The sequence below is a fragment of the Carcharhinus amblyrhynchos genome, chromosome 10 (assembly GCF_965287045.1).
Source record: "Carcharhinus amblyrhynchos chromosome 10, sCarAmb.v2.hapA, whole genome shotgun sequence".
Taxonomy (NCBI): Eukaryota; Metazoa; Chordata; class Chondrichthyes; order Carcharhiniformes; family Carcharhinidae; genus Carcharhinus; species Carcharhinus amblyrhynchos.
This window is the reverse complement of record NC_137333.1, coordinates 47,371,105-47,396,012: the sequence shown is the minus strand read 5'-3', so window position 1 is coordinate 47,396,012 and position 24,908 is coordinate 47,371,105. Positions and strand designations below refer to the sequence as shown.

Genomic DNA, 24,908 nt, shown 5'->3' with positions numbered 1-24,908 from the left:
CTCATTGAGACGTATAAGATGATGAATGGGATGGATAGGATAGAGGTGGAAAGACTCTTCCCGCTCAAAAAAGACAGTAGGACTAGGGGGCACAGCCTCAAGATAAAGGGGGGGCGGTTCAGAACGGAGTTGAGGAGGAACTTCTTCACTCAAAGGGTGGTGAATCTCTGGAATTCTCTGCCCGTTGAAGTGGTGGAGGCTGCCTCGCTAAATATTTTTAAGAAGCGGGTTGATGGGTTTTTGATAAGAGAGGGGATTAAGGGTTATGGGGAGAGGGCGGGAAAGTGGAACTGAGCCACGACAGATCAGCCATGATCTTATTGAATGGCGGGGCAGGCTCGAAGGGCCAGATGGCCTACTCCTGCTCCTATTTCTTATGTTCTTATGTTCTTATGTTATTAAAGTGTCCTAAATGAGTCAAGATACATATGAGGTTGCATCAACACCTTCCATTTTTCAATCAGATTTATATTTTGGTCACACCAAATGAATGCATAAAACATGTTCAGTAGATTGAAAATGTCACAGAATAGTCTTTCATAGCATTTAATGAGCATTCATTGTGATTACTAGAGCCAATTTTTAAACTTGTGTATGAAACAATGCATGAAACTACTAAGTGCTATTTTTCTGTTTTATCCTAGAAAACTTTGGAAAAACTAAGAGCTAAAAAAATTCATCAGTAATGTTGTATGATCTATGAATCAATCAAGAACAGCTTACACAACCTTATACAAATAAATATGTAATAATGTATAAACTTCTCTGGTTTAATGCAATATTATAAAACCTTATTTGTAGTTTTTAAGCTTCATTATATGAAGATATCTGTAAATGGTGATGAGAATTTTAGATGGTTACCCAATTTTGTAAATCTTGTTTTCATGCTTATATATAAGATTTTATAAACTACATTTTATTTATCCATTTTATAGACTAATTAATTCAATTTTGTATAAAAATACTCATCACTATATATATTTTGAAAAATCAGTTTTTTCAACTGAATCGGTCAATAAATATTATCTTTTGTACATCTGCAACATTGTTAGTTTTGTGCATGGAAGATTTTCCAATGTGTCAGCTATTGGTCAGCATTCCAATGTAATCAAGCAAACAAGATAAATTATACCTAGTATTAAATACCACATTTTATGAATTTGTACATTGTGTCTAAATATACTTTTTTTTAGATAAAAAATAAAACTGTGTTGGACTATCTGACTGCTTTAGATTATAGCTTCAAAAAAAAATCAAACTGGTGTTTTCTCATTTAAAAGCTTTTGGCTGTGCTTACAATTATTTCACAAATATTCTCAAAGCAGATAAGCCTTGCCTTGTGAGGTGCTTGTTTTACTTTTCATGTTGTATATAGTAATGTTAATTTGTAAAAGTGTAAAGACACAATTTTTAAAATATATTTTAGAAAAGACCAACTTCCCTGGTTGAAAACCTTTAATTTCAAATATGTATGCCTTCTAAAAATACACTTCTTCAGGAATCATGGACTTCCATTGGATTGGTGATGCCAAAATACTGCAGTGGTTTGCTTTTGGCTTCTACAAAAATCTACTATCTTCTTAAAATTAAAAATAAACAGCACAGTATACCTACAAATGGCTGACTTCTGAATTGTTAAGTAATGATCACTAATCAAGGAGAGGCAGGTTAAGCAGCAGGTCAGGAATCCAACATGATCTTCTCATTTCCAAATTTACTCCAGGTGGGTTTGCAGATCAGTGGGAACCTCTGAAGCCGTCAAATAAGCAATTAACTGAGAATTTAACCCTTTAAAATCCAGCACATATATCTCGCTGTGTGGAACTGGCCAGCGTCAGTAAAATTCACAGGTCAGGAAATCTTTGAACAACAAAACTGAATAGTTGCAGCCATGCTTAGGTAAGAGATTGGTGCTCTCATAACTTCTGAAAAAGTGTGCTCTTCCTCCTTAGCAGGTGTATTTCAACTATTTGGAACTCAGTTCCACCTGCTTTGGACTTCACTCACTTTGATCCACATTTTTCTGTTGTCAGCCATCAGCATGACATGGGAACAGCTTATGCAGTTATATCATGCATCTTCAATGAGGAATGAGGAGCAAAAGCAGCTGCCTTGTCAGCCACACATTGTTCCATAAGATAGAAGCAAACAAAAAACAAAGTTCCTAACTTAGGGTTTTCAGTTGAAGGTGAACATTCTAGATATGTGCTCAGTGTCTTGGTGTACTCAGATCTTGCAGAAAGTTATTGCTGACGTCTGCAACTATTTTATTTGTTCATGCAAATGAGTCATTGGCAAGGCTAGTTTTCACTGTCTATCACTAATTTCACTTGAGACAGTGCCAGTGGACTACTGTGAAGCATTGTATACCATTTGGTGTAGTACATCCGCAGTGCTGTTAGGGAGTTCCAGGATTTTGACCCAATAACAGTGAAGGGACAGTGATTATAGTTCCAAATTATAATGCTGTGTGGCTCGGAGGGGAAACAGAAGGTGGTGATGTTCTATTGTATTTGCTAGCAGTCTAGATGGTGGAGGTTGTGGAAGGTGCTATCTAAGAAGACTTGGCAGATTTTTGTAATGTTCCTTGTAACTGGTACACCATAACGACTTTATGGTTATGGTGTACCAGTTACACCATAGTGCAGCTGATAGTGCAGTGAGTCAATGTTTAAGGATGGAATAGGCTGCTTTGTTCTGGATGGTGTTAAAGGGATGCTGTAGCTGCACTCATCCAGACTAGTTAGACATCTCTCCATCATACTTCTTACTGGAGCTTTGTAGATTGTGTATTGGCTTCGGGGAGGCAGGAGGTGAATTATTCACCACAGAATTTGTAACATTTGGCCAGGTCTCAGTTACGGTATATGACTAGTCCAGTTATATTTCTGATCAATGGTCAGTCACAGGGTGTTAATGGTGGTGGATTCTGCAATGGTAATACCATTAATGGGAAATGGTTATATTCTCATTTGTTGGAAATGGTCAATGCCTGGCACTTATGCAGATGTTACCTGCCACTTTTGTCCAAATCCTACTGCATATGAACACTGCTTCTATATTTGATCAGTCGTGAAAAGTCATCAGCAAACATCCCCACTTCTAACCTTATGTTGGAGGAAGTTTAATGCAGCAGCTGAAGATTGTTGGGCCTAGAACACGGCCCTGAAACAAGACCTCCTCCTCGGTGAACCAGGTGGGCATACACTGACAGTGGCTGTCAAGGCACCTATCTCTGGAGGCCATCCCACCACTCTATTGTCCCTGGAACTTTGAGCTCATTTCTGCAAAGAAATGAAGCAGAGCTGCATGTATGAGAAACTCCTTTGGGAGTTGAGGGGGATCAAAGAATCTTCAAGGAGATTTGGACAAGCTGGGAAGTAACATGATGGATGGAATATAATGTGGAAAAATGTGAACTTATCCAATTTGGTAGAAAAAACATTAACACAGTTGTTACCAATTTAAAACGTATTATGACAATTTCAACATCAACAGATTCCATTATTTTCCAAAAAAAATGCTTTTCCTTTTCAGAAAAGTAAACCCAAAGATAGAAAACTAAAACACCATTTTTTTAAAAGTCTCATGTTCTATCATCCTTCTAATACCCCAACAATTTTTCACCACAAGCATTCCTTTTGGCGAAATAGTTTGATAACTGATGGTTTGTATTAACCTACTGGAACTTAGATTTCCTTTTTCTCCCCCATTTGTTTTAAATTTGCATTACCAATTCACAATCTTCTTGCACTCCAAGAGTGTGTATATATTGTCCCAAAGGGATTGATTATCAATGTAACACTACTGGAACATTTTCTTCATTTCCCCAATGTATTTTTCCCCTAAAATTTTAGATAAAGGAATGCTGTGTTAACTACTTCTACTTGTGCAAGAGTCTCTACAGGATGCTTTTTTTTAAACCATTCACCTAATTTTCTTGGCTTCTCAAGCCAATGGATAAGAATTCCCATTTTCACCCATAGTAAATATTTACTTGAAAACCCATCAACAAGGTTTGCATGAGAGGCATTACTAAACACAATCAGTATTCTTCAGTTACCCAAAGATGGAAATTTTGAGTGCATATTTCTTCTTTAATTCTTAAATATTTTGCTCACCCAAAAGATTTCCTGGATCTTGGGTTTTTTTTAATTATAGTACTTAGTTAAAGAACATCAGACTTGCATCCAGCTCGTCTGTATCCAGCCAATTGAATTGCCAACCAGGTTCCAAAGCTGCTCTTTCTTGGAAACATCAGCATCTTTTGTGAAGACTTAACTTGACTGATTGCAAGACTGCAATAGGGCCAATACTATTGAAATACAATTGCTGATGCAAAGTAATTTCAGACCTAAACTGTTTTATTTCTAATCCAATATATTTGAAAGCTCTAAAAGCCTGACTCCCAACCTTAAAGTTCTTTACTAATCTTATCAACAGTTTTGAAATTCACTGGTGCCACAGGAGGTTGATGTGTACCAAGATGATATCTGCCAGTTTCCTATTATGGTATAGGTAAAACATGGCAGAATCTGCCTTCATTTGCAGATGATCCAACTTTAACAACACCAAAAGTACCACGTTATAGAAACTAACAGAGTTTTCCCTCTGTCTCAGGTGCCTCCTCAGGAGGTTTGAGAAACATTTCCCTCTGGAGTTGATCCCCCTATAGAAATGCAGATTTTATGTCTATTGACTTACATTCTCATAAAAATGTCACGAAAGGGCCAAAAATCTTCCCTGCTCTGAATTTTTTTATCTGTTAAGCCAATCCACCCCTCACACTGGAAGTGCAACCACTATCTAAAACTGTTTAATTGAATGAATTAGACATCAAAATACTCAATCACCGGATCCAAACTCCCAGTGACCAACACAACTCCTTTGTGTAGACCCCCGTCATCATTTTCAGCCTCAGAATCAGGTTCAGAGGGTGAGCTGTGAGGAGCATGTAGGGATGCTTTAGTGTGATTTGGACAAGCTGAGTGAGTGAGCAAATAAATGACATGCAGTATAATGTGGACAAATGCAAGTTTATCCACTTGGATAGCAAAGACAGCTATAGACTAAGAGAGGGAAAAGTGCAACTAGACTTGCGTGTCCTCTCCACCAGTCACTGAAGGTAAGTATGCAAGTGCAGCAGGCAGTAAACAAAAGGCAAATTGTATGTTGGCCTTCATAGCAAGAGGATTAATGTACAGGAGCAGGGATGTCTTGCTGCATTTATATAGAGCCTTAAGGAGGGCATATCTGGAATATTGTGTGTAGTTCTGGTCCCCTTACCTGAGTGTAGACTGATTCCTGGGATGGCGGGACTGACGTATGAAGAAAGATTGTGTTAGGATTATATATTTACTGGAGTTTGAAAAATGAGGGGGAAATCTCATAGAAACCTATAAAATTCTACTAGAACTAGACAAAGTAGATGCAAGAAGGATCTTCCTGTTGGCAGGGGAGTCCAGAACCAGGAGTCACAGTCTAAGGAACCAAGGTGAACCTTTAGGACAGATGAGGAGAAACTTCTTCATCCAGAGAGTGCTAAGTCTGTGAATTCACTACCACAGAAAGCAATTGAAGTCAAAACATTGTATGTTTTCAAGAAAGAATTAGATATAGCTCTTGGGATGAAGTGGACCAAAGGATACGGCCGGAGGAGGGGGGGGCGGGGGGCGGCAGCAGAGTAGGATTGAGTTGGATGATTAGCTATGATTGTAAGAAATGGTGGAGTAGATTAAAAGGCTGAATGCCCTACTCTTGTGCCTATTTTCTATGTTTCTTTCTTTTGTGCATTACTTCAAAAACATGATTTTTTCACTCTATGCAATTCATTGTGCAATGATACTTTGCAGCACACTAAAGTAAGTTTATTCTGTGTGTATTTCTCAGGTTCAAGTGTCTACAGTCACCATCCCAGACTCACTTTTTGTCTAGACTCAAATTGGCTAAGTGTGACCACTTCTCAGCAACCCGTCTTTGTAATGGAACCCATATGTAATATTTTGTCAATCCTGATATTCAGCCACCATGAAATCCTTCATTTTATTGCAGTTACCTATATTTGATAGGAAAGTAGCTGGAAGTAACTGTTTAACCAAAATATGTCTTTACAGCAGTAGCCATTTGGTGTAGGAGACTCTTTCCCATGGAATTGAATCTATCAATAACAAAAGTCTAGAAAGAGAAATGCACGCACAGTCAAGTAATTTAAATGCCAATACAGACTCTACATTTTAAAGGTTAAACTTTTTCAGTCACCAAAGTCCATAATATATATATTCCTCCATCGATAAGTCATCTGTGTTTTTAAAAAATATATCAAAGATTGACTATACTTCATATGCTTCCACCAAATCAATCTTTTTGTAAAAATCTCATCCAAAAACTGTCGAAGAATAGTCAATTCTTCTTCAAGCATCCAAGTCATCCACTGAATAAACTTCATTCCTATTCTGACTTTTTACTGGTAATGACATTGCCAAAACCATATCTTGTTTCTTTCAGAGTAACAAAGTAACCCTTGGCCACATCTCAACTTTATTTTTCCACTGATGTGATTGCACCTCAGTGGATAGTCAAAACCTGAGATTTCACAATATTCTTCTCCCATTGTATAAGTGAGTTGTTAGTAACAGTATATTTATTTATCTCTCAGACAATAAAGACAAAACTTCTTAATCAGCAACCAATCACCAAAGCTTAATGTTCATCCTCTGCTACTATGTTAAATTCACCAATTGTATGTTGAGGAAGAATGAGTCAGTAGCCAACCTGTGTCTTAAAACAAGTTTATTTCCAAGGCATTCTTTCTGGTTGTATCACAGCTTGGTATGGTTCCTGCTCTGCCCAAGACTGTAAGAAACAACAAAGGGTCATGAATATAGCCCAGTCCATCACTCAAACCAGCCATCCAACCATTGACTCTGTCTACACTTTCCACTACCTCAGAAAAGCAGCTAAGCCTAGTAAAATCACAGCATGTTTCAGTTCTTTTCAGATAACCAGTAAATTGGTTTATATATGCTTGCAATGATTCCCTAATGTGTCCCCCGGCAGAGGCTCAGGTGTGTTATAGGCCCCAACAATCACATTTTAATTTAATGTTTTAAGTTTCCTTTGGACCTTTTTTTTTCAGGCTGTCCTCCCTTCCTTTTGGGGGATGCACCTTCTAATTGGTCCCTAAGTTAATTTGAGTTTGTTTACTTGTTTGGTGCCATAAAAGAGCTCCCAATTTGAGACAACCTTGCTTAATTGCCAAGTTAAGGCATGTATTCAATACATCATTAACAAAACTATTGTACAAACTGGAGCAAATGTATCTAGGAAATTTTAGCTGTTATGAAATGGGTTTTTGCAATAAGCTTGATAGAAGCCTCGATATATTTTCCTCTCTCGTGCTTCTTTAGAATGCATTGGGGGAGGTAGACCGGTGGATTTCTGTAGATAATTTGCATGAACATCTCCTGGACTATGTATAGCCTGAGTTAGCAACCTGAGAGAGTGGCCATCACCAAGCGAGGCCAACGTCCAGCTATTACCCTCCATCCTGTGAGATCCATTTCTGACCATTCACACCGGAATAAGTGCAGAATGAATTGTGGACTTGAACATCCAGCAATAACTGCCTTCCCAGTCATGTATATGTTTATATATATGATCAATAATAAATAACTCTTTTGAATGAGCCTCACAACTCAAGTGACGTCACGGGGAAGGTCGGAAGGGCTGGTGCGCACGCGCGGTGCCTGGATCGGCGTCTCGGCCCCAGTCCCAGGTTCAGCCCCAGACCCAGCCGCAGTGTCCGGGCGGCGCCGCTCTCGCCATGGCGGCCGGCCCAGCTGTTACCATCAGTATCGAGGCGGCCTGTGAGAATCAGGTGCAGGAGGTTTCTCTGGACGGCACCGAGGCCTATGTACAGCCGCTCTCCATGTCGGAGAATCTGGCCAAACTGGCGCAGAAAATCGACTTCAACCGCAGCGACTCGGAAGGAGAGGAGCCGGAGGCCGGGGAGGAGTGGGCGCAGCGGCAGCAGGACAGCGAGGACGAGGAAGGTGAGAGGCCCGGCCCCGCCCGCGATCGCCACCCACCCCCCCCGGCCCCGCCCGCGATCGCCACCCACCCCCCCGGCCCCGCCCGCGATCGCCACCCACCCCCGGCCCCGCCCGCGATCGCCACCCACCCCCCCCGGCCCCGCCCGCGATCGCCACCCACCCCCCCCCGGCCCCGCCCGCGATCGCCACCCACCCCCCCCGGCCCCGCCCGCGATCGCCACCCACCCCCCCCGGCCCGCGCGCGGTCGCCACCCCCCCCCCCCTCCCGCCCGCGCGCGATCGCCACCCCCCCCCCTCCCGCCCGCGCGCGATCGCCACCCCCCCTCCTCCCGCCCGCGCGCGATCGCCACCCCCCCTCCTCCCGCCCGCGCGCGATCGCCACCCCCCCCTCCTCCCGCCCGCGCGCGATCGCCACCCCCCCCCCTCCTGCCCGCGCGCGATCGCCACTCACCGCCCCCCCCCCCCCATCTCCCCCGGCCCGCGGACGCCCCCCCCGGAATCTGTGGGAGTACTCGCAGTTCTGAATCACAAGGTCTTTGAGCCCCACTCTGAATATTCGAGCACATAATTTGGCAATTAGCTCTATTTGATGCATTGGGGGTGCCATCCTGTTACATGTAGCTTGTTTCAGTTGTGACTATTAAACCAAGATATAGCATACACTGTCTGATTTCTCAGTCACATGTGAAGGATCGCCACACGATTTGAAGTGATCGGAGGAATTGTCTGTTTCTTGGCCAATTGACTTCTGGCTCCTTGACCCAGGTGAAGACCCAAGAACATTTGAAATGATCTTTTATCATTTTTGCTTATTGTGGAACTTTGTGCATGCCACAAATTGGATGCCACATTTCCTACGTTACAATGTGTGTGCATCAGAAGTACTTCATTGACTATAAAACATCCTGAGATAGTGAAAGATGCTACAGAGATGCAAGTTTTTTAAAATCGTACTTATTTTCTTGTGACATTTAGCAATACTGAAGTTTCAACCCTCTTTGTGGCCTTGGGATACCGTTAGGAATAACCTGAGAAGCACACTGACAGAGATGTGTGTGCTTTATGATGTACTTAATGTCCTGAAGGAGAAAAAGTATATGGCCTTGGATCCTGTTTCCCAGGAGCCTCCCCCTTCAAAACAGGTATTTACAACTTACGGTGCAACAGAATTGCCTAAAGTTAAGATTTCCGTTGAGTGTAAATTAATATTAAGCCAAATTGCTGCTTCACTGCAAAACTGTGTTTTGTTTACTGTGGAAAGATGTAGCATATGATTGAAGCAAAAATCAAGTTTAGTGCTTTCACTAAGAGCATTTCCTTTTCTCTACATCTTTGTAAAACTTGTTCAATATTCATTGAACCAAATCGTGGCATCGTTACAGCATGATAGAGGTCATCTGGCCCTTCATTTCCATAATGGCTCTCTGCAAGAGTAAACTAGCTAACCCCACCCCACCACACCGCACCGAAAAGAAACAAAGGGCCTTTTCTCCATAGTTCTCCAATTGTTTTCAGATAATTATCCAATTTTCTTTTTAGCCACTTTTGGACCTGCCTCCTCCACACTTTCAGATAGCACATTTCTGATCCTAACCACACACTAACTAAAAATAACTTCCTTCGTGACGCTTTTCTTTCTTTTGACACTCACTTAGTGTCCTTTGGCTCTTGGCTCTTCTGTCAATGGCAAGTTTCTCTCTCCTCTGTCCTGATTCCTCATGTGGTGGACAGGGCTGGGAATGCAAGTAGTCCCCAGATTCTTAAATCCTGGGAGTCCAGGATCAAGTAATCGTGGTGGTCTCAGGGCAGGGTGGAGAGTTGAGCCTCAGGGAGTGGGCAGAGGGAGGTGGGGATGTTGGTGGCAAGACCTGGGATAAAAGAGCACTTGGATTTTTGCAGGAGGTTTTGGGGTGGGAGGGAGGTGGCAGGGGAGGGCGTGTTAAAAGGAGGCTGCTGGTGGAGGTACCTTTCTCCACTACCCCCTACCTTCCCCTGCCTGCAGCCTGAACAGGATTACTTTTCTGGCTTCCCCATTGCCCTTGAACTTCAGCCAGCCAACCTGAAAATTAAGGCTGGGCAGGAAACAGGCCTTGAAATAGTCAACAACTGGCCATTGAAGAGCTTGAGTTGAGACAAGGGCGGAAATATTGGCCTAGACCTTGTTTATCTGCATTAGATAGCAGAGAGATCGAGACGGGCCAACGCCTGACGGGAAGACCATCCTAAAGAATTTTATTCCACTACTACCCTGTTGCTTGGCACCTTATGAATGTCTTTTGAAAATTCAGTTGCATTACAGCTACTAGTTTCCCTTTAGCCACTCTAGTTGCTTCCTCAAAAAGCACTAATAAATTTGTCAAACACAGTTTCCCTTTCATAAAATCATAATGACTTTGTCTGATCATATTGTGATTTTCAAGTAGATTGTTCACACTTCCTTAATAATTTTCAGCATTATCCTGATGAGTTGTGTCAGGCTGTCTGGTCTATAGTTTTCTTATTCCATTCCCCCCCCCCCTCCACTTTTTAAAATAAGTGTTAACTTCCAATGTATTAGGACTGTTCTAGAATATAGGGATTTTGGAGAACCATAACCAGTGCTTCCACTTTCTCTGCAGACCCTTTTTTAGAACCCTGGGATGCAGGCCATCAGATCCTGGGTTTGATTTTAGTCCCCCAAATTTCTCCAGTGTTTTTTCTCTGCTGTTTTTGACTGTCTCCTCTTTACTGTGACAGTATCTCCTTCCTTGGTGAAGACAAATGCAAAGTGCTGATTTAGTTTCTCAGGAATGTTGTACATCTGCATGAGTAAATTCCTATTTTGGCCTTTAATTGGCACAGTTTCATTATTCATATGATAGTGTGAGATGTTCAAATCTCTTTTATATTAGCTGCCAGCATCTTCTCGTATTCTCTCATTGCTTCTCGTTTTTCCACCCCCCCACCCCCCTCCAAATTTCTGTTTTGAGCCTGGTTCTAACTATCAACCTGACATCTGTTAGATGTGCAGATGCTGGCGTTGGACTGGGGTAAACACAGTAAGAAGTCTCAAAACAGATTTCTTACTATTCTGTCAATGCACAATCTTATTCACTCTCTTGTCCAGGTCTCTTTGACCTTTTGGTGTGTCTTTCGACCTTTTGGGCTCCCTTTTCCCCTTTTGGGAATTTCTCTCGATTGCACCCCAATAAGGCAGTACATTGTTCTTTTACAGTTTTGCCTGCCAGAATTTGATTTCAATATACCTAGACTGATCTGTTCTTACCTCATTGAAATTTCCCCTCTGCCAACTAATTATCTTTACGCGAGTTTGCTCCTTAACTTTTTTCACAGTGAAACTAAAGCTAATAATTTCATAATCACTGTGCCCTAATTGTTCTCCCATTGGCTTTTGATCTACTTGACTCGCCTCGTTTTCCAGAACCGGAACCAGCAATGTCTCTTTCCTTGGGCCAGAAACGTATTTATCTAGAAAATTCTCCTGATCGTACTTAAGAAATGCTTTCCTGTCTCTACCAGCAACACTATTATCATCCCAGTCTGAATTCGGATAATTTAAGTCCTCCATTATCATTACTCTACAGTTTTTACATTTTTCTGTAATTTCCTTTTAACTTTGTTCCTTGATGTCTTTTCTACTAGACCTTAGCAGAGAGAAAACATTCAGTGGTGCAATGCTACCTCTGTTTCTTAGCTGTAGTCAAGAATAGAATCTATTTGACCTCTCTGGGACATTCTCTCCAACACTGTATTTTCTCCTTGTGCAGAGTATTTCCTAAATGGTAAGAAATTAAAAGATGTAGATGTGTAAAGAGACCTGGATGTCTGGTACCTAAGTCACTGAAGGCAGGTGCAGCAAGCTATTACAAAGGCTAATGGAATATTAGCCTTTATCGCAAGAGGATTTGAGTACAGGAGTGGTGAGGTCTTTCCTTAATTGTGTAGAAGCTTGGTTAGATTCACTGGAAGTACTGTGTGCTGTTTTGTTCTCCTTACCTCAGAAGGTTATTATTGTCGTAGAGGAAATGCAATAAAGGTTCACCAGACTTGATCTGGGAAATGGCGAGACTCTTATGGAGGAATTGGGCCTGTATTCTCTAGTGCCTCAAAGAATAAGAGGTGATCTCATTAAAATCTACAGAATACTTAAAGGAATAGACAGGGTAGATACAGATAAATGTTTCTCTTGGTTGAGGAGTCTGGTATCAGGAAGCACAACTTCAAAATAAGGTAATTGCCACTCAAGACCGAGATGCGGAGAAATTTCTTTTCGCAGAGGGTTTGAATCTTTGGAATTCTCTACTCCAGAGGGCTGTGGAAGCTCAGTCATTGACTGTTTAAGTTAGAGATTGATAGATTTCAAGTTAACAATAACATAAAGGGTTATGGAGATGATGTGTGTAAAAGACATTTGAAGCCATGATCGGACTGAATAGTGGCGCAGCCTCAACTGGCTTCTGTCCTTGTGTTCCTGAAGTAGCACTGTGACTCTTTCTCCTTTTCTTCTGTATCTTTCTTGAGCACCTTGTATCCAGGAAAATTACCTGTTGCCTTTTATGAGCCAGATCTTTGTTATTGCCACATGATATTCCCATGTAGCCATCTGCAGCGCACCAACCTTATTTATTTCACACTGTTCCTTTACAAACACGCACAGTAAACATAATTTAGACCCAAGTACATTCCTGTTACTCTCACCACTTTGAATATCTTATTATTTCTTACTCCAGTCCTGTGGGGCGGCACGGTAGCACAGTGGTTATCACTGCTGCTTCACAGTTCCAGGGTCCTGGGTTTGATTCCTGGCTCGGGTCACTGTCTGTGTGGAGTTTGCACATTCTCCTCATGTCTGCGTGGGTTTTCTCCAGGTGCTCCGGTTTCCTCCCACAGTCCAAAGATGTGTGTGTTAGGTTGATCGGCTATGCTAAGAAATTGCACCTTAGTATCCAGGGATGCATAGGTTAGAGGGATTAGTGGGTATAATATGTAGGGATATGGAGGTAGAGCCTGGGTGGGATTGTGTTCAGTGCAGACTCAATGGGCCGAAGGGCCTCTTTCTGCACTGTAGGGTTCTATGATTCTATGTTTCTCCTAATTATTTGCGCACCTCATTTTCCCTCTTCTGTTTCTGACTGCTTTTACTTTCAATCAGTTATATATTTTAAACCTTTTAAATGTTACAAAATGTCTGATTTTTGTCTGAAGCCTTTTAAGGGACATTTTCTGCTTAATGCATATTGCCTTTTGTACTTTTGCATTGTCTTGTCACCATTTGCCCCATTTTGCTGTTTTCCTTCAGGGTTTGCAACTGTGTGGGAAAAAGAAATCCCTAGCAGGAGCTGCTCAGATTCTCTTGAAAGGAGCAGAAAGATTAAATAAATCTGTAGCTGAAAATCAGGAGCAAAAGCGCCAAAGAGACTTCAATTCAGAACTGCTCAGACTACGGCAACACTGGAAACTAAGAAAAGTGGGTGACAAGATCCTTGGGGACTTGAGTTATAGAAGTGCAGGTATGTAGAATTTCAGTGCGCAAGTAATTCTTAGATAAGTTTTAAATTATTCTGTGCAGAAATTATTTGCCACAGATTCTTGGCTATGACATGTGCAATCATTCACAGAACTAATACATCTAAAGGACCAAAATACCAGAAAACACATGTATGCATTTTCAAAGTCGTGTGGCAAGGTGCCCCGTGCTACGAGTGTATATCAGGAAGGGAAGTGCAGGCTAATTGAATTCAGTGGATAGCAAACTGCCGGTGCAGGGTACGTGATTTCACGATGTGCACTTGCATAACTTGCAGCATGAGAATTCTGAAAATCGACACGATAGACTATTATGGAGAGAGAGATATGATTGGCGTCTGTAAGGATATTTTTTAATTAAATGATGAGTTTTTAATCTAATTTTATTTCTTATTCCAGTTTCAATTTTTTTAACTCTCCTGTTCATTATTTCTTGTTCTTTTGTTTATATGTACATATGGTGTGTAAGTACATGTGCTTATAAATAAAAACCACCCAATTTCCCCAGAATGTGAGAAACCTTACACCAGTGCTAATAAATGTTTTTAAAAATATTTTAATGATTCATGCCTCCATACTAACCAGCTGTCTTCCCAACCTAGTCATTCGATTGTCACATATCCAACTCCCCACTTGTACCTTAGTCAGCAAGGAGAATGATACTTACTTAAATATAAAATGTTTTGAAATATTTTGTTATCAAATAAAACATTCCAAGTTAATTAAGCTTTGTACTTTGTAGATAATGCAACTTGACATTGTTTATATGCTGGATATATTTTAATATGCCTTTTAATTTCTTATTCCTGAACCTCTACATATGTACAGCAATCTTCGAGTATGCGGTAGTTTCAGTTCTTAATTACTTGAATTATATAATTTCACTATCCTTAACTCTTTTATATATACAGTTTCTTTCTTTGAAAGTTTCCTTTATTACTAGCAACGTAGATATATCAATATAATAGTAGACTTATGTAATACTTTCCTTGCCCTGCAATGCATTTTTTAACTTTGCTTTATCTGGGATCCACCTTCCCCTACCATCCAGTTGTTATCTAGTATAAAATACTAAATGACCTAACTTTGTAAAATATATCTTGAACTATTACTTTTCACTGTATATTAATACATCTGACAATATTGTTTCTTGTGTGCTATATGAACAAAGTGTACCATTCATAGAGAAGGAAAAGAGAGCGTGCAGAATGTAGCATTAGAGTCATAGCTAGGGTGTAAAGAAAGATCAACTTAATGCAGATAGGTCCATTCAAAAATCTAATGGCAGCAGGGAAGGAGCTTCGAGATTAAATATTAGGAAAGTATAATTTTCTTATAAACCACTTAATTTCTTAAATTGCAAATATATGTTGAATTAATAAACTTATGATGGTTACGTGTTCTTCATTAAACTTGAATCTTCTGTCCAAAGGATCACTCTTTCCTCATCATGGTACATTTGAAGTACTAAAGAATACTGATCTGGATCCAGATAAGAAAATTCCAGATGATTATTGCCCTCTTGACATAATGATTCCTAGCGATCTGGAGGGGTCAGCATATATTAAGGTAAACACAAACTATACAGCATCTAGTCCTGCTTGAACTGCAGTTTTCTCCAGTTAAACGTTAGAAAGACTGTAGCACCAATGGTGCTATGCAGCCTTATTGCCATTTTCTGGGCCTTGCTGCACTGTCAGTCACTTGCTGCATGGTCTATGTGATGCAGCCCCATGAGAGGTGTGCCTGAGTGGGCATTCCCAGCTTGTGTTGGAAACCTGCAAAGGATCACATTCCTTGTGCCACTCAGCCCAACCAGCTGGTGCAATGCCACTATACTTAATTTGAACCATATGGGTTCAGACAACAAATTTGCCTGTCATTCTGCAACTACCAAACTTTCAGCTGGATGATGTGCCTTATCCTTAATGGGCCAAGCACTAAAATTGCAGCTAACCTTATTGCAAAATGTCTGGATATTCTTTGGTGAACTTGCCAGTGACTTGTTGCATCCTCATATTGGGGAGATGGTTGAATGATTTATGTACACACAAGCTGCAACTGGTATGGGGCAAAACTGTCCTCTGGGTCTGCCACACAATCAGATGGAACTGAATTTGTGCAGAGAGCATGCTATATGTCCTGTGCCAAGTTAGAGCCAGACAATGCATTTCTTGACGATGACAGAAGGCTGTCAAACCAGTCGATGCACCCATACTAAATTTGAATGCTGTCCATCTCCGATGGAACTGGGACTCGCAAGCCATGAATCGATTCCTGCACCCAAAAGGCGGGGCAGGCAAATTTTTGGCTGTGTTTTCAGCTTCTATCACAAAACTTGTCACTGATTCTGTCTCTCCCTGCTATCTGTCTGAGGCTGGATCAGATTGTTCATAATATTATTTGATGCTGAGCTGAGATTCCGGCATCTCTTTTCACCACAAAGCTTACTTCCACCTCCCCAATATGCCTGTCTCATCCCCTAGTTCAGTTAATTTCCTGTTGTAATGCTCATGCATGCTTTCATGACCTCCAAACTGGATTATTCCCTTGCTCTCCTGTCCTGCCTCCCATCTTCCATCCTCCATGAACTTGAGCTCATCCAAAGCTATGCTGCCTGTAATCTAACCTGCAAACATCTTGATACCCCACATTTCTTCTTGTTCTACTAAAGCTTGAGTTTTAAATTCTCCAAATTCAATTACTTTCCAATCATGTCAAAATCCATTTCTTTCTCTCCCCATCTCTAGCCTTCTCCACTCTGACCCTCCAAGAATTCTACATTCCTCCAAGTCTAACCTCCTTTTGCAACACCCATACTTTTTGCTGTATAATTGGTTGTTATGCCATCAATTATTCCCTTCTTGAGCATCTCCATCTCTCTGTCCTTAAACATCTGACCCAACATAGTCCTCTGTCCTTTTAACTCTTAAGACTCAGTTTCAACTTATTATATGAATATTGAACATAGAAAGTAGGAGCAGGAGAAGCTCATTCGCCCTAGCAGCCTGTTCCACTATTCAGTATGATCATGACTGATCTTCTGTCTCGATGCCATATTCCGGCTTTCTGCCCACACCCCATGATGCCATTAAGATCCAAAAAAATTATCTATCTCTTGATTGCATTCAGTGATTTGGCTTCCACAGCTTTCTGTGGTGGAGAATTCCATAAGTTCACTGTCCTTTTGAGTGAAGAATTTTTCACTCATATTAGTCCTAAATGGTCTACCCCATATTGTGAGATTATGTCCCCTAGTTGTAGATTCCCAGTCAAGGAAAACATCCTCCCTGCATCTAGTCTGTCTAGCCCTGTTAGAATTTTATACATTTCAATCAGATCTTCTCTCATCCTTCGCAGCTCCAGTGAATACAGGTCCAGTTGAACCAATATCTTTTCAGTAGACAGCCCTGCCAACCCTGTTGTCAAGCTAGTGAACCTCTGCTACATTCCCTCTATGGCAAGTATATCCTTTGTTAGGTAGGATAACCAAAACTGCATGTAATAATATATCCAGATCCCTTTGTATATCCACACTTTCCAATGTATCACCATTTAAATTATACTTTTTTTTTCACACCAAAGTGTACAACTTCACACTTGGTAAAAGTAAAATTTATTTATTAATCACAAGTAGGCTTACATTAACATTGCAATGAAGTTACTGTGAAAATCCCCTAGTCTCCACACACTGGCACCTGTTCAGGTACCCTGAGGTAGAATTTTGGTCAACGCACCTAACCAACATGTCATTTGGACTATGGGAGGAAACCTTCGCTGACGTGGAGAAAACATGACTCAAGCCAGGAATTGAACCCGGGTCCCTGGCACTGTGAGGCAGTGGCGCTAACCACTGTGCCACTCTGCTATGTTATACTGCATCTGCCATATGCTTGCCCATTGACTCAACTCATCTAAATCACCTCGAAGTCTCCTTGTATCCCCCCTACAGCTTACAATTCTGCCCAGTTATGTGTCATCAGCAAACTTGCAAATATTACATTTGGCTCCTTTATCTAGGTCATTTAACAGCTAGGGCCCAAGTACTGGTCCCTGTGGCACCCCACAATCACTATCTGCCACTTCGATAAAGACCTATGCTCCTGTGAAGTATCCTGGGATTTTTTTCTGTTAAAGGCAGAAGTGATTATTGTAAATGTATTCTCTGTTAAGTGACTTAATTTGTAACACTTGGCTAATTTGTTATATGAATTCAGTTCAACTAACAAGATTAAGTGGCACAATTCATTCAGTTAAGAACATCTTCAGGGCTGTATTTTCTTAAGTACTTTAATCTACTTTTAATTTCACAAGTATGATTAATGTATTAACTGTTGCTGTTATGTTAATCTTTGTCATGTGTAAATTTTGATAACGTATTTCATGTATAACACATTGTTATAATTTTTTAAAGGTTTCTATTCAGAAACAGGCTCATGACATTGGAGATCTTGGCACAGTCAACCTTTTTAGACGACCCACACAAAAACCCAATCCAGGTACATAGTTTGGAATCAAGAATTGGTTTATATTTAGGATTATTCCTTGCCTTTTGATGTGTGTTGTTCATTGGATGATTATGATACCAGTTAAAAATTGTTAGCAGGGTTTGCAAGGTGGCTGGGTATCTCCGAAACTTCAGACAAAATAAGACTCATGAAAGCCAGTGTCCCAGTTGGAAGACGTATCTTTTATTTGACCAGCAGCTGCAGGGAGTCACCAAAGAATCCTAGGTTCTCCAGACACAAGGAACAGCCTGACCTCTCCAATGAATTCTGATGTATACTGTTTAGAATAGATCAATTATACATTTTTCTTATCAAATTCTCCTGCCTTTCATTAGCTTTGAATCAATCAACTTCAGTACACTTAAATCGTTAATACATCTGTCACATGCTATAATCAATTGTATTTTACCTTCTGACACGATGGGATTTTGTTGGTCTGTAAAATCCAGATGCTTTCTCCCGCTATTGCTGACTTAACTTCTTCTATTGCTTAGCAATGTTAGAGGCTGAGGTCAAAGTTAATAGTCCCACCATTTCCCTCCATGTCAGCGACCACATCAGACTAATGTACATTCTCATGTCTGAGAAGGCATTGTCCTATCTGGATAGTGAATAACTCCATTCATAAGCTGCCTTGAGAATCTTACTGCTAGCAATTCCTGGTGATAAGATCTGGCACATTCTGACATTTTTATTGTTTCCTAAGAATGTGGTTCTGTCTGAAAGTCCCCGTATCATCAGGGGATTTGCTGTTGGCTAAAATGTGCAATCACTTTATAAAAATACAGTTAATATATTTAAAATATCAAAATATGCAAATAATGTCATCACTTGTTTTAAATCTCTTACTGCATTCACATGTGCAAACTATTCACTCACTTGATGAAGGAACAACGCTCCAAAAGCTCATGTTGCCAAATAAACCTGTTGGACTTTAACCTGATGTTGTGAGACTTCTCACTGTGCCCACCCCAGTCCAACACTAGAATCTCAATATCATAACTATTCTCTTGTTGGCTTATAAGTCTAATTTAGAGGCATTTAACTCAATGCTGGTAGTTCTGTCAGTCTCTTAAAATGCCAAATGGTTTAAAATCTTCTCTTACCTGCTAGGATTTTTTCCTTTCCCTAAACACAATGGAAAGGAGAAAATCCTAGTTATGTGCTGCATTTATTGCTAGGTTCTGTAATTGGGAAGATGCATGAATGATTCCAGTAATTTTATTTGTTTGAGAAATAATTTGAAGTCTCGTTGAAGTGCCTACTCAATAGTTAAAGCTGACTTCATATTCATTTTATTTAAGCATAAGTGAGATTTAATCCGCTCAGCATTGTCCAAACCAATCTGGTGATCCTCCTGATCATTCTGCACTTAGAGTAATCCAAACCTCCTCAGATACGCTCCAAAAACTGAAATTACAAACAAACATCCAATTGGGTATCTTCCATTTGCTTCACCCTCCCAGCCTACGCAGTCAGGAGTCCAGCAAGGTCCAAGACCAACAAAGGCCTTTGGCTTCACATTTTCTTTTGACTTAGAACAAACTTTTTTGTTTTCATGCTGTTTTCCCAAGGTAGTGTCCTCGGCCCAACCATCTTCAACTGTTTCATCAATGACCTCCTTTCTATCATAAAGTCAAAAGTGGGGATGTTCATTGATGATCGCACAGTGTTCAGCACCATTTGTGACCCCTCAGATACTGAAATAGTCTACATCCAATATCCAGGTTTGGGTTGACAAGTTCTAAGTAGTATTCACACACATAAGTGCCAATCGATGACCATCTCCAACAACAGAGAATCTAATCATTGCCCCTTGACATACAATGGCACTTCCATTGCTGAATCCCCCAATATCAGCAATCTGGGTGTTAACATTGACAAGAAATTAAACTAGACTAGCTAAATAAATATTGTGACTACTACAAGAGTAGGTCAGGGGGTAGGAATCCTATGGTGAGTATCTCACCTTGTGACTCTCTAAGCATATCCACAGCCTACAAAGCACAAACCATCAGGAGTGTGATGGAATACCATTCCCTTGCCTCAAAGGGTGCAGTTCCAATGACAGTCACGGAGCTCAAACACCATCCAGGACAAAGCAGTCCACAAACATTCAGTCCCTCTACCACCAAAGCACAGTAGCAACAGTATGCACCATCTCCGAGATGAAGTGCAGGAACTCACAAGGGCTTCTTTGTCATCAACTCCCAAATCCATGATCACTATCATGGCAGCAGAACTCTCTCCAGCCACCATTGTGGTTGTACCTGCACAACATGGACTGTAGTGTAAGAAGGCAGCTCAACACTGCAAGATGGCACTATATGCTGCCTTAGCCAGTGAAGTCCACATTGTTGAATGAATAAAAATAATGCAGTTCAGCTCAGTTGGCTGGATTGCTGTTTGTGATTCAGAGAAATGCCAACAGAGCAGATTCAATTCTGTACTGGTTGAGGCTCTTCATGAAGACCCTGTCTTCTCAATCTTGCCTCTCACCTGAGCTGTGGTGATCTTCAGGTCAGCCTATGGTATCTAGGATTATGGCGTCTTTACCTTTTTATACCATGATACTGTTATTCCTGGTTTTGTGCATTATCATTGAAAGTAGGATATTCTACAGTCATTTCAAGGAATAATTCAACATAAGTTAGATTTTGACACATTTTCAGGATGTCATGAATGTTGTTTGAAGTTCCCTTCAAAATAGGAAGTACTGCATGCAATAATTATCTGTTAATATAAGGTAAGCAGTTGTGGACATGCAGCTGCCAGTCAGTGAGCACAGCTCTTTACGCAAGCTGACATGATTCAATAAATAGTCCTTTTCCAAACACTTCAGGTTGAGGGATTTTCACCAAGAATCCTATTAGAGCAAGTCATAATCCTAGAGCCAGAAAATATGTAGAAAAGTAAACAATTGATAAGAAGGCTTATGTGAACCCACATTATAACGGAGAAGGAAAAAAGTCAAAATGTTTGAACTTGTCTTTTTTAAAACTTTTATGCTTTAAATCAGCTACCATTGCATTTGATTCCCTCATAATCCCAGCAGCTTTGAAAATAATATCTTGCATACTCCAATGTCGCAAGTACGTTGCCAGATCTTCCATTCCCAAGTGATGATTAAAGTGAAACGTGCTGTTTGAGATAGATTTTGCTGATACCCCTGGTTTATAAAAACTGTAACAAACATAGCCTATTTTCTGCTTTTGGCTGCCCAACTGGCAATATAGCAGATATCTAGTGGTAGACCTGTACCCAAAATGGAACATCCACCTGTCTGAAGTAGTATCCCTTTTGCTAAAATATGCTTCGTTGTCTGAAACGTCAGCTTTTGGCAGCAAGATTAAATAACATTTATATTCAAAATTTAGTTTTTTCATTAGTTAAAGGTTCTGTTTGCAGGATTCTGTTTCCAAGCAGGATAAATGCTAAATATGCAACCAGAAACATCATCAAAAAGAATTTCTGGCAGCCCTAATCATCAATGTTTTTGAGTCTTTTGTATTAGGTTGGGAAGAAAAGATATCCTACGCTTCTATAATAAAGTGGAAGACCAAGCTGATTTCAAAATAATTGTCTTTAAGAGTGTATCTTGACAGTGATTAAATCTTTCAGTAGTTCGTTTGAGAAGTTGTTGTTAAACTGTACATCATTTGCAGGTACAGCACACTGGCAGACCAAGCTGGAAGCAGCACAGAATGTTCTCTTGTGTAAAGAAATTTTTGCACAGCTATCTCGTGAAGCAGTGCAGATTAAATCACAGATACCTCACATTGTGGTGAAAAATCAGATCATATCTCAGCCATTTCCAGGTAAGGAGTATATATTTTTCTTGTTTTATTTTAGTCCCGTGCATTATGAATTATTCTAACGATTTTATGTAGAGCATAAGACTGAGCCATTATCTGTTTGAAGTGGTTCAAATTCTCTTCCACATGCAACTTTTCCAAATGATTAACAAATAGTTGATTAATATGATCTTTTCATTTCATCTTCCAGAACACCAGTACCATTCTACATTGTTACCTTGACTAGGCCAGCGTGTTGGATTTGCGTATTTTAGTTTTCATTCTCAGAGCTTTCTCATTTAATTTTACCATGTGACTGCACACAAGGCAGAAACCTTTAAATGAAAATAAACTAGGAATACAGTAGTATGAACTGACAGCAAATGTTGAACTCAGAAAATAATCTTGTATCCAATATATAATGTACTAAGTATAGAGCATTTTTTTAATCTTTCCTGTGAAATAAAAACTGTTTTTCAGACATTGAAATGTTTGGTGGCACAGAAACCATGACGCGTCTATTTGAACATTGTGACTGACCTAACTTTTCAGGAAATTATCCAGAATTCTCTGTATATTGTCAATTATTGTCTAATTGTCAAAACAAAATCTTGAATTGTTAAACCTTCTTCAGATATCTGTTTTACAAAAGGAGTTAATCAGGATATTTTCAGAATGATCTGGATCTCAACAGTTCGTAGTGTACCATTGCTTTGGCTTTCTAATTTACCAGGCTTTGCTGCTTAAAATGAGAAAGTTGCTGTCTTTCCTGCAAAGATGTTTTGCAAATGACAGAGCCTGCATTCTTCTGCACTCTCTACATTTCTAAAATCTTTTCAGACTTAAGATGTTTTCCAGTTTTTAAAAAATTACTCAATTAGTTTGATGTTAGATCTTTGTGCAATGATAAAACTTTGAGGTTGTGCTCAAAGTAGTGAGTCTTTCTGTGAACATTAATGCCTTTGAGGCCCTTTTTATTTACTTTATCAAGTTAATAAAACTGTAACTGAATCTTTTTTTTTAATATAGTTTAAAGCTGTGTTTTCATATACTGTATAGATAATCAGCAGTTTATGTAATGACATTTCAGGTTTGCAGTTATCCATTTCCTTGTGCCACTTTGTGAATGATAAAAAAGCCCAGAAAATATCTGTTGAGAAGCAACGACCTGATGACCATCTGTATGTGCTGGAACACAATCTTCACCAGTTAATTAGAGAGGTATTAAAGGATTTCAAAATTCTTTTAAACTATTTGTTTTAGATCATACCAATGAAATTAATAACAAATTGATTTTAAAATAAATAAGCATCCACGGCTCTTCTGTATGGGAATCAATTTGAGCAGATTATGGGTTTTGTGAGGAGTCTAAACACTAGAATCTTTGGAATCTAGGGGTTTTTATCTCAAAAATCAAGAATCAAAGATATTGCAAAAGCAAAATAATAATATTTTAGATCGGAAATAGAGAGTAAATACTAGAAATACGGAGCATGTCAGGCAGCATCTGTGGAGAGCAAAACAGAGTTAATGTTTCAGGTTGGTGATAGCAAAATGCAGTACTGTAGATGACCAACCAAATGGAAAAAGAATATTTTTTGAAACTTAACTACATGCCTCTGATGTCTGGCAGCACAATGGCTAGCGATGCTTCCTCGGTGCCAGGGACCCGGGTTCAATTCCGGCCTCGGATGACTGCTGATGACACAAAGATGAGTGGAAAAGCAAATTGTGAGGAGGGTGTGGAAAGTCTGCAGAGGGATCTAGATAGGCTGAGCGAGTGGGCGAGGACCTGGCAGATGGAGTACAATGTTAGCAAGTGTGAGGTTATCCACTTTGGCAGGAATAATAGTCGGACGGATTACTACTTAAAGGGTGAAAAGCTGCAGCATGCTACGGTGCAGAGGGACCTGGGGGTCCTTGTGCATGAGTCGCAAAAACCCAGTCTGCAGGTGCAGCAGGTAATCAAGAAGGCGAATGGGAAGCTGGCCTTTATAGCAAGGGGGATAGAATATAAAAGCAGGGAGGTATTGCTGCAACTGTGCAGGGCACTGGTGAGGCTGCAGCTGGAGTACTGTGTGCAGTTTTGGTCGCTGCACTTGCGCAAGGATATTTTGGCCTTGGAGGAAGTGCAGAGGAAGTTCACTAGGCTGATACCGGTGATGAGGGGGTTGGACTATGAAGAGAGACTTAATAGACTGGGTCTGTACTCAGAGTTTAGAAGGATGAGGGGGGATCTTATTGAGACGTATAAGATAATGAAGGGGATGGATAGGGTAGAGGTAGAGAGATTCTTCCCGCTCAGAAAGGACAGCAGGACTAGAGGGCACAGCCTCAAGATAAGAGGGGAGCAGTTTAGAAAGGAGTTGAGGAGGAACTTCTTCACTCAAAGGGTGGTGAATCTCTGGAATTCTCTGCCCGTTGAGAATTCCAGAGGCTACCTCGCTAAATATATTTAAGTCACGGGTAGATAGGTTTTTGGTAGGCAAGGGAATTAAGGGTTATGGGGAGAAAGCGGAACTGAGCCACTTCAGATCAGCCATGATCTTATTGAATGGCGGGGCAGGCTCAAAGGGCTAGATGGCCTGCTCCTGCTCCTACTTCTTATGTTCTTATGTCTGTGTGGAGTTTGCTCGTCCTCCCCATATCTGCAGGGGTTTCCTCCGGGTGTTCCGGTTTCCTCCCATGCTCAAAGATGTGTGGGTTAGGTTGATTGGCCATACTAAATTTCCCCTTAGTGTCAGGGGATTAGCAGGATAAGTATTGGGGTTACGAGGATAGGGCCTGGGTGGGTTTGTTGTCGTTGCAGGCTTGATGAGCTGAACGGCCTCCTTCTATAGTTTAGGGATTCTGAGTCTATATTTACAAAACATAAAGATGCATGGCTCCGATTTTGTCATCAGCGGTGAAGTGATAACATTTGTCACTGATTTCAAAGAAAGATTCCCACAGAGATCCAGTGATCTATGAGATGTGTTTCTTACCTTTCCTGACATTAATTTGTATCTGGCATCAAGTCTGCAGGCATC

General features: G+C 40.5%; 2 protein-coding genes across 2 annotated transcripts in view; both read left to right on the top strand.

Annotated features, from left to right (window-relative positions):
• cep295 (centrosomal protein 295) overlaps positions 1-1,546 on the top strand; it is a 101,290-nt gene extending 99,744 nt beyond the window's left edge. The window contains exon 29 of the mRNA XM_080196994.1: positions 645-1,546. Coding sequence (XP_080053120.1) covers positions 645-686 — 42 coding nt within the window. The 3' untranslated portion in view covers positions 687-1,546. The remainder of the gene's footprint in view (positions 1-644) is intronic.
• A 6,219-nt stretch (positions 1,547-7,765) lies between these two features.
• The window catches only part of med17 (mediator complex subunit 17), a 29,933-nt gene continuing 12,790 nt past the window's right edge, over positions 7,766-24,908 (top strand). The window contains exons 1-7 of the mRNA XM_080196993.1: positions 7,766-8,051; positions 9,027-9,193; positions 13,351-13,561; positions 15,010-15,146; positions 17,992-18,076; positions 21,751-21,903; positions 22,970-23,100. Coding sequence (XP_080053119.1) covers positions 7,823-8,051; positions 9,027-9,193; positions 13,351-13,561; positions 15,010-15,146; positions 17,992-18,076; positions 21,751-21,903; positions 22,970-23,100 — 1,113 coding nt within the window. The 5' untranslated portion in view covers positions 7,766-7,822. The remainder of the gene's footprint in view (positions 8,052-9,026; positions 9,194-13,350; positions 13,562-15,009; positions 15,147-17,991; positions 18,077-21,750; positions 21,904-22,969; positions 23,101-24,908) is intronic.